This window comes from Mus pahari, chromosome 23, assembly GCF_900095145.1.
Source record: "Mus pahari chromosome 23, PAHARI_EIJ_v1.1, whole genome shotgun sequence".
Classification (NCBI taxonomy): Eukaryota; Metazoa; Chordata; class Mammalia; order Rodentia; family Muridae; genus Mus; species Mus pahari.
The window spans coordinates 34,252,491-34,262,408 of NC_034612.1; the positions used below are offsets into that span (position 1 = coordinate 34,252,491).

Genomic DNA, 9,918 nt, shown 5'->3' on the forward strand with positions numbered 1-9,918 from the left:
TCTCTCTCTCTCTCTCTCTCTCTCTCTCTCTCTCTCTCTCTCTCTCTCTCTCTCGCTCCTGGAGAAGCTGCAGTGGCCTAGGCTGTGGCTGACTACAACCTACCCTGAGGATCTGAGGCCCTGTGTGGGGACAAGGCAAGCCTTTATGAAGAGGACCCTTGAGCCTCCGTACACGGAGACACTTGCCCTGGGCCTCTTACAGACTTCCCACGGTGCCCCCTCTCCATTACAGAGGTGTACCCCCATGCTTGGTATCTCACAGTGTTCTTGGTTGGCCCCTGGGCTTAGCTCTTGGTTGGTACCTTTGGTGTTTTCTCCGAGGTAGAAGCTGGAGAGACCGGCATGTCCCTCCCCCAACCTGCTCATTAATAAGGAGGGTGAGTGCTTGGCAGCCTGGCAGCCTCAAGCCCAGTTTCCGTCCTGGGGCGTTCCTGCCCCACTGGCTCTGCCGGGCTTCACTGCAGACTACTTTGCTGTCAGTTGTCCTTGGCCTCTTCCTTCCTCCCTTGTCTCTCTGCCCAGAACTGATCTGGAGTTCCTTGGGACCCATATACCCCACCCCCACCTTTAGAATGACAGGAGTCTCTCACTGTGTAGCTCAGGCTAGCCCTAAACTGATTTTTTGAATGTGTGCTTGGTCCATCCTCCTGCCTCAGCCCCTCCCTCTGCCTCAAGTGCTCTGAACACAGGATAGAAGAGCTCTGGCACCCCAAGAAATAGATAATGGCTACACCAGGCCTGGGGGGGGAGGGGGTTGGTCTCCTTATCCTGGTGAGACTTGATTTGTATAGCTTTCCAGTCCTGGAGAGCTGCCCTGGTCCCTTCCTAGATCGTACGTAGGTCAGGTAGAGACTGGGGGCCTGTGTGTCTGTAATTGGGGACGGCTACTGGGAAAGGTCAGGGAATTTGCCAGTGTGAGCAGAGGCCAGGCACAACTCCAAGCTGGAAAGACAGAGCCCAGATATCTACCTTGTAATGAGGGACTTGCCCAGCAGAACACAAGGGCCTCTGCCCTGCCGACAGACAGAACTACAAACCCTGTGGCTGGCTTTCCTATGAGCTGAGGCCAGAGCTGGGCTCGTTTTGTCCAGCCAATCCTCTGCCCTGATGCCTGGCTATGCCCAGGCTGTCCAGGGTCTCTATTTGACAGGACCTCAGCTCTTTGTCCCCCACAAGCTGCCTTTTGTACACCCCTGCTTCCCAGGGGGTGACATGGGCCTAGCTGTCCAGTTCTTTACTGGTGACTGACAGGGCCTACATGTCCCTTGGCTACTTCACAGAGGATCTTTAGAGACTCCAGTCCCATGAGGAGTCTGGAATACCTGGAAGTCCTCTTGCTCCGTCTCCCTGTCCCAAGCCCAGGGTGGTCCTTCTTTTGGAACTGGAGCGTGGGTTGACCTCTAACTTACTCCGTGGGGAAGGATGATGAACTTTCGCCTCTATCTCTTGTGCTGGGACTGAGGTATGTACCTCCACACCCAGTTTAGACAGTGCTGGGATTGAACCCGGAGCTTGGAGCATCTTTAGCAAGCTCTCTACCGGCCAATCTACGCCCCTAGTGTGCTCTCCTCTGTCCTGCTGGGAAATGGGGCTGAGTTTATTCAAGCCCCTGGGCAAGAGGGCTGGGGCTGCCCCTCGACCCAGATACCTAGGCTCCGGTGTGGGGACCAGGCAGAGCCTTTATGAAGAAGACCCCTGGGCCTCTGTACGTGGAAACACTTACCCTGGATCTCCAGATCTCACCAACTGCACATCAGCACAAGCAGAGAAACCTGACATATGACGCCTCAGGAAAAAGCCATGGGGAAGAGCAGGGACTGCGCCTTGCCTGTCACCTCGGTGACAACGTCCCTTAAGTGACCTGGACTGGCTGTTTTTTTCCCCTAGTTCCCTGAGTACTAGTGAAATGCCAGCTGGACCTTAAAAAGACTTCACAGCCTCTGTGCTCTGGTCCTAGGAATGGGTACCCAAAGACTGTGCCTCTGTAACACAAATGCCCAATAAAAATCCGTCAGTCATGCTGTGGTATAAATTTTTTATTAAATAGAACATCTGGGGAGTGTAGATAGTTTGGTGCCGCTGATGGAGTGAACGATTGGTGCTCAGCAGCGAGAGGGTGCGTCACCCTGGTGACACCCTGGTGGTGCTCAGCTGAGAACCATGTGCAGAAGAACATGGAGGTCACGGCCACTGGGGACAGACCCGGATGCCCCCTGGGGATCCTGACACTGACATCAGGGCGACCCCTTGACGCCTCTCTGCCCGTGGGTATGTCTGGTCCCACCTCTGAAAATTCGGAGGACATGGGGCCACTCATGTCCTTGGGATGGGACCCCAGAGTAGTGTCCTCTTAGCTTCTGGGGATACCCCTCCTGACCACGACATCACACAGGGAGGATTCTGGGACAAACCAGTTAGGGGTCTGTCCTGTCTCAAAATAAGTAGAGTCGGGCTTGGCTCTGGCCCTCCTGGGCAGCGTCTGAAGCACGAGGCATCACCTGCCGGGGCACACGTTTGCCATGGACCCGTGCCTCTCCACAGGACACAGATTTCTTCCTTCAAATCCAGAGTGCAAGCTGCCTCCACCCAGACCTGGCCATCCTGCAACACAGTCCTGTGCAAGCAGAGCCTGCCCCCTTCCTGAAGGAGGGGTGACATTGGAGTTCATAATGCTGACTCTCCACAAGGAAACGACTTTCCAGTGCACCACGGGAGGGAACCCCAAACCTCTAGGATAAGACCTGTACCCATCTTGGTTGATTGAGGCAGGGTCTTATATAGCCCAGGCTGGCCTCAAACTTATTATGGAGCCTGGGGATACCCTTAAATTCTTGATCTTGCCTTCACTTTCAGGGTACAGACATGGCGTGCCGGGTGTATTTAGATATTTATTATTGTGTAGTCTTGCTATGTAGCTTTTGGCTAGTCTCAAACTCACGATCCTCCTGCCTCAGTTTCCTGAGTGCTGGGCCTACAGGCATCCAGCGCTTTGCTTAACTTTTGAAGCAAAACTCCATGTGGAAAGCCTGCTGAGGCGTGACCAGACTGGGGCCTGGAGACCTGAATCCCACAGTTATTTTTCCTGGAGGAGATTTGGGGTCTTCAGGTGTGGGAGGGTCCTCCCTGCCTCTGCCTCTCTAGGGCCAGAATTTATGGAGGGCTCTGAGTTCCCGGCCTGGAAAGATGGGAGGTAATGCAGGCAGGGACCGGGGCTGAGGGCCTCAGACAGTAAGTAGTTACCACGGCTCTTCCCAGCAGCATCCCTCACAGACTCAGAACACATGTGGGTGCCCCCCACCCCCGGAGTTTCCTATCTCTGGCATTTTGCCAGTGCTGCAGAAATGGCTGACTCTGACCTGACTCCTTGGGTGTGGGGCCCCGGGTGATGCCCTCCCATACAGCACAAGAAAGGCTTCGGTTCTGGTCCTTCAGGCTCAAACCATCCTTGCCTCCAGGTGAGGAGAGGCCTCAGCAGCAAACAGGACCTGGACCGTGGGCCTCCTGATCCCTGGACATGTTCCTCGGGACCCTGGTGGCATTGGCCCGGACGGAGATGTGGTCCCAGCCTCCCTACAATCAGAAAGCCATGTCACTTGGGATTTAAGTATTCTACCAAAGGCTATCCCACAAACTCCCATGCATAAACAGTGGGGCAGAACAGTTCCAGATTGCCACTGCACTCACGCCAATGCCATAGTCCCAGCCCTGTCCCTTGGGCTCCCGAGGCTGGACACCCATGCGGCGACACACCGTCCCCCGGCTCAGGCCATGGCTCCCCTGGACTTTGTTGGCAATCACCCAGACCTGGAACAGACTTTTGTTGGGGCAGCTGGATATGGAACGGGGAGACCAGAGAGGGGACCCTTCTTCCCACGGCCAAGTAACCTGATCGCCTCCACCTCACCTGGTCCAGGGGTCCCACAGACACTTTGCGCACATTGTTGGATACATGCTCCCAGCTGGAGCCCTGCGGGTAGCTGGGGGTGATCCCTGCTCGGTACCACAGGTTCCCTGGGGAGGGAAGCGACCAAGGTGATCAGAGAAGCCCTTTTGGCCCATCTTGATGTGCTGTGGGGTCAATCCCAAGCTCCCACCCCATCCCCCAATCCCTCACACCCAAGGGCTCTTGGACGACCTACAGCCAGCCCTGGCCCTCTGTGTGGTATGCTCCATAAGCATCCTTCTGTGCCTTTTGGGGCTCACAGCCCTAGCCTTTCTGCTGAGGCTGAAGCTGAAGACAAAGGATGTTGTAAGCAAATAGAAAGAGAACCGGCTCGGGAGGCAAACCCGGGACTCCAAGACTGGCTTCTGTTGTTGCTGTTTTGGTTTTTTTGGTTTTGTTTTCTTTGTTCTTTTTCTGTCTCAGTCCAGGCTGGTTTCGAACTCCTGATCCTGTTGCCTCTCTCTCCCAGGACTGAGATTACAGGTGTGCACACCACACCACACCACACCACACCCAGCCCATGCAGTGCTGGGGACTGGGCTCAGGGCTCTGTGTGTCTGAGGCAGGTGTTCCACCAACAGAGCTGGGTGTTTTCTCTGGGTTTTCTGAGACGGGGTCTCACTGTGTAGCTCAGGACAGCCTCAAGCTTGATCCTTTTTGACTTAGCTTTCTCAGTACAGGATTACAAGGCGCGCCCCCACCATTCCTGTCTTCAAAGTTTGAGACAGGGTCTCCTGTGTTCCAGGCTTGCCGTGAACTTCCTGTGTAACTGGGTTGGCCTGAACGTCTGATCTTCCTGCCTCTGCCTCCCAAGTGCTAGGATTACAGGCCTGGGCCCCATGATGCCAAGCCAGTCAGCCAGCCCCACCCATCTCATCAATACGATCAGTACAGTCCTGAGAGGAATGGGCCAGGGCACTGTGTGCAGTGGCACAGGGTCAGAGATGGCCAGAAGCCAGCCCTGTGCTGCCTATGAGGCTCCTGTGTTCCACCCCCCGTGGAATTTTCTAGATGATGTTCTAGAGCAGCGGTTCTCACCCTTCCTGACGTGTGACCCTTCAATACAGTTGTGGTGACCCCCAAACATAAAATTCTCGTTGCCACTTCATAACTGTGAATTTTGCGGTTATAAAGCATGGAATTATCTGGGGTCCCCAATGGTCTTAGGTGACACCAAAGAGGTCACAACCCAAAGGTTGAGAACCACTGTTGTACATGGATCTGGGCCGGTGGCTCCGCCCTGAGCTGGTGCTTCTGGTTTCATGTAGGGTCCCAGGGGCTTTGCTGTTCTGACTTGGTCCAGGCCCTGGGTGGCTTCTGAGCTCCAGTGTCCTGTCTCCATGGTGAAGACGATGCAGGAGGGTGACCTTAACAGCTAAAGTTCCTTGTCCGCAGGGAAACAACACAGATGACATCCCAGCCTACTTATGGCCTGGTCATGATCCAACTGCATAACCACGGGACCCTATCCTCCCCTGTGACCACGCAGAAACTCCAATAACTTGCCATTTTCATCCAAGGCATAAACGGATGTCTGGCCCACAGACACCTGTGTCAGCTTCTGCTTGGGAGGAGATGGGATGTGGTACCAGCAGTCACCTGTGTAGGGAAAGCTGAGTCAGGGGGTTACAGGGAGACCCCACCCCTGTGAAGCAGACCCGGACCTGTCTAGTGCTCTGATGCTCTGAGTCCCTGCAGCCAGCCCTCAACCCCAGCTGAACAAATGTGTGACTGGGGCTCAGTGTATGAGCCGAGGGTCATGTAAGGCCACCTCAGGCTCTGCCACCCCCTCAGTATCCCAGGTTTGCCCAGGGTCCTGCAGGGGCCCAGCCTGGCATGTGGGTAAGAGATGGACTCAGTGCCTGCCCTTCAATTCCTAGCAAATCCCAGCAAAGAACAGAGCAGTGTAGCTCTCGCCCTCTGAGATACCACAGCTCAGGAGCCCTCGCTGTGTGGATGAGCTGGCCTCTGGGGGAGGAGCCCAACTCACACCCGGGATAGTTCCAGAAGATGCCCTCTGAACTGAATAAGTGACATGGCCACCATCTTAACGGGAACCCCCTCTTCCCATATTCCACCAGAGTGAGAGTGTGGGGGATAGGTGCCACTCACCAGCTGGCTGGGAGGGAGACACGGAGCCCCGGTAGAATGCAGAGCCGTCCCTGGCCACAGCCCACACCTGATAGCAGGCTCCGATGGACACAGAGGCGAAGGGCTGGTCAGTGCCAACATGCAACCAGGAGGAGCCCTGGAGATGGACGTGGAGACGGATGGGTGAGGAGATGCAGAGGGGCCAGTGGGACCATCTGGCCTCTCTCTCTCCTCTGAGGCTGAGACTCCGAGCCTGCCTGAGCGGTGAAGGGCGTCTAGGGCCTAGCCTGGTCTGACACAGCCCTAGCTACGGTGTGACTGTGGCCTACTGTTGAAGGCTTGGACTCAGGCTCAAGGGAGAGATAATACTATGTGCACATCATCAAGGGTGCTAAGGAACCCCCATGTCACCCTTATTGTCCCCGGGCCTAGAGAGATGGCAACCCTTCGTGCCAATCTCACCCTTGGCACTACATGCCTCGTTTGGATTACATTTGCTGTTCTACCACCCCAGAGACCTGTTCTGTGCAGGCCTGGGGAAACCTGAGGCCAGCTGCCTCTCAAGGAAGACTCGAAGATTCTACAGAACCAGGGACAATCCCAAAAGGCCAGGGGGCTGGTGCTCACCGCAGGGTTGAGTTCAGACACACCCAGGCGGCACAGGACGTCCCCCTTGTCACTGACAGCCCACAGTGCAACATTGTGTCCTCTCCCATCAGCATGTGCACTCTCTGGGATGATGGACACGTCACTGAGGGTGATGGGGGCCACCTCCAGCCACGGCCCGCTGGTCACCAGCTTGCATTTTCTGTGCAGGGAAACGGGAGCCTGGGTCCAGGGTCCAGGCGTGACAGGGAGCCTAGGGACTGCTCACCGCCGCCTGCTGCTGACACGGCTCAGCTCAGCATGCAGAAGCTGAGATGGACCTCCGTGACAGGGCTAGGGGTAGGCGGCAGGCTCCTGGACTGGGGGAGGGGAGGGGAGGGGCACCCAGTGGATGGGAATGATGGATTCCTCTCTGTCTGCTGCCCTTCCCCCCAGCTCAGCCTCCGACCTATGGGCAGAGTCCAGCCAGTGACATTTCTCTTATTTGTTCTTCAGAACAAACTTCAGAAGGCAGAGCGCGGGGAGCCCGCAGGCATTTCCTGGGCTGACATTTACTTTGACTCTGGTTTCTCCCTCCCTGCTTCTTTCCTGGGGACTTATGTCAGAGGCCAGCAGTTCTGGCTCAGGAGAGACCAGAGTTCCCCTTCCCTGGGAGTAGAGGACGAATGGGGCCTGACCCCTGCCACCCCGAGGGTCCTGTCTCTCACCTGGCCCAGCACCTTCTCCTGACAAAATCCTTCATGGTTTTGTACCCGTGGTAAGAGCTGCCAGAGGAAGAAATGGTGCAATCAAGTTCACTTCGTGGAACATTCTAGAAAGTGACACTGCATACATTTTTCTCAGCTCTCAGTCTCAGGAGCAGAGGATTAGCTGTGTACAGTTCTCCTAGCTGCCCTAATGTGGTCAGGGGCTGAAATGGAGCTTTCAGGGGTCCTGAGGCCTGGGCACGGCAGCTGCTATCCAGAGTGTCAGCTCAGTGGCCCCGGGGCCTGTCCCCTCCCCAGTTACTATCAGAGTATGCTGGGGGAAGGGCAGCCTTCAGTTTAGTGGAGGGCTGGAGAGTTCGTCTGAGAGGCCTCAATGCTGCCTCTGGGGATAGCCTGTACTCTCACCCTCGTCTGCTCAGAAGCCACCCAGATGGAGCCTAGCTTAAGTTCTCCTGGTTCATTTGTCTTCTGACCTCTGCACTGTGCGGGGCCTAAACCAGCCTCACGGGCTCTCAGTACAGTGTGATAGCCGCCAGTCTCAACTTTCTGACTTGCCATCCTCCTGTGTTTGCACGTGTCTGTGTGTACGCACATGTGTGTGTACACGGAGGACAGAGGACAGCCTTGGCTGCCATTCCTCAGGCACTCTCTACCCCACCCACCCCCACTTTTGAGACATGGTAACCTGGCTATGGATCCCTAAGGACCCTCCCGCCCCCACCTCCGAAGAGCTGGGATTACAGGTGTGTGAGTGGATTACAGGGCTCACACCCAGGCTCCACGCTTGCAAGGCAAGTTGCCCTTTGCCAGCTGAGCCACCTACCAGGCCTAGCATACCTGTTTCATCTTGTGCCTACTTGCCTCAGCCTGCCTGACTTGCCAGGATACCTTCTGCCTCACTCCAAAGGACGCCTGCTGCCCCTCCCATCGCCTGCCCATCCAACCCTGAAGCAGCTCAGGGAACAACGTCTAACTTGCTAATCAGCCAGGCTGGGGCAGAGGGACCCAGCCCCAGAGGCTCAAGGCATGGAGAGATGCTCACGCCGGGAAATCACTGGCATACTGCCATCCTTCCTGATCGGTGCCTCCGGGGACACTGAAATCCACATACCAGTCAGAGACCTGGGGAAGAGTGACTCAGTGTGAACGGGGGAACCCCCCCCCCCCGCTCCAAACCCACAGACCAATAGAAACCTGGGGGACAGGACCCTACACACAGAGAGGGAGGCAGGACTCACCCAAGTCCACTGCAGCGATGGGGGTTTTGTGCCGGCCTTCGTACATTCTTGTAGTCCTGTGACATCACTCCACATGAACCGGTCAGTGGGCAGACCCCTGCAGGACAACAGATAGAGGCTGATGGCAGATAAAGGCTGATGGTTGAGGAGTCAGAACATACCCTGCAGGCCCTGACACTCCTGGCAATAGGCTCACACCTCATGGCTGGGGACATGGCAGAACTGCCTGAACAAGCCACCTCTAGGCCTACCAGAATTCTCCCAGGGTAGGGAGACCAGCTGGAGTCACCCTGTGTCGCCAGTGCCTGGGCCACAGCAACCAACTCGTCTACTGAAGCCAGGGCTCACCGTGTGGTCTGCGAGTCAGCTCTTTCCCTTATGCCTCAAACCCTAGGATGCCGCAGCCCCTCGCCGAGTAACCACAGATGAGGCCTTAGCTGGAAATGATGGTTAATCTTTGGTCTTGTTCTGAGGCAGAGTTTCTCTGTATAGCCCTGGCCAACTTGAACAGATAGATACCTAAGAGATTACCAAACTGAGCATTTGAGCATTCCCAGAAGTCATTTAGACCATGGAGGCTCTGACATAATCTACTGATGGATTCAAGATCTGAACTGACCACGGGGAGATAGATGGTGGCACTCGGGGAGTGGGGCTTGGTAGGAGGACCGAGGTCACGGGGAATGTGTTGTCCTGGTCACACCTTGCTGAGGACTCCTCCCGCTGCCTCTCTGCTCCTGGATCCAGGAGAGCAAGCAGAACAAGCAGTCTTCTCTCTACCCTTCCGCCATGACACCCCACCTCCGCACAGTCCTCTCTCTACCCTTCCGCCATGACACCCCACCTCCGCACAGACCCAGAAGCAATGTAGCCAGCAAGGACAATAAAAGCAGGGCGGTGGCACACAGTTGTAACCCTGGCTCCTGGGACGCCAAACTCCAGTGTCCACACGGCAGGTTTATGGAGACATGTTGGTGTCCCACTATTACGAGCTGCGTGTCTCGGCTTCCGTGTGACAGCCACTAAGTGGAGTCGTTTGGGGAACTGTGACTGCCTGCTGATAAGATTTCTCAAAAGGGTTTTTGCTTTTGTTGTTTTGTGAGAGAGAATCTTTCATTTTTATCGTCCTCAAACGTACGAGGTGGTCCAAGCTGGCTTGAACTTACAAAGATCCTCCTGCCTCAGCTTCCTGGAAGGACAGGAGCCTCTCATGGTACCCAGCTTAGAAGGTCTGGGGAAGGGAGACTAATTTTAAATTTTTAAAAAATGTATTCCTAGCTGGGCAGTGGTGGTGCAGACCTTTAATCCCAGCACTCAGGAGGCAGAGGCAGGC

The 9,918-nt window shown here is 55.7% G+C and overlaps 1 protein-coding gene across 2 annotated transcripts in view; it reads right to left on the minus strand.

Moving 5' to 3' along the window:
* Positions 1-2,019: 2,019 nt before the first annotated feature.
* Positions 2,020-9,918, minus strand: part of Tecpr1 (tectonin beta-propeller repeat containing 1) — a 28,731-nt gene continuing 20,832 nt past the window's right edge. For both annotated transcript variants that reach the window (XM_029533555.1, XM_021222540.2), the window contains 9 exons: positions 8,586-8,682; positions 8,390-8,469; positions 7,348-7,404; positions 6,662-6,842; positions 6,056-6,191; positions 5,450-5,542; positions 3,905-4,011; positions 3,685-3,804; positions 2,020-3,570 (listed from right to left, as the gene is read on the minus strand). In XM_029533555.1, coding sequence (XP_029389415.1) covers positions 3,469-3,570; positions 3,685-3,804; positions 3,905-4,011; positions 5,450-5,542; positions 6,056-6,191; positions 6,662-6,842; positions 7,348-7,404; positions 8,390-8,469; positions 8,586-8,682 — 973 coding nt within the window. In that variant the 3' untranslated portion in view covers positions 2,020-3,468. The remainder of the gene's footprint in view (positions 3,571-3,684; positions 3,805-3,904; positions 4,012-5,449; positions 5,543-6,055; positions 6,192-6,661; positions 6,843-7,347; positions 7,405-8,389; positions 8,470-8,585; positions 8,683-9,918) is intronic.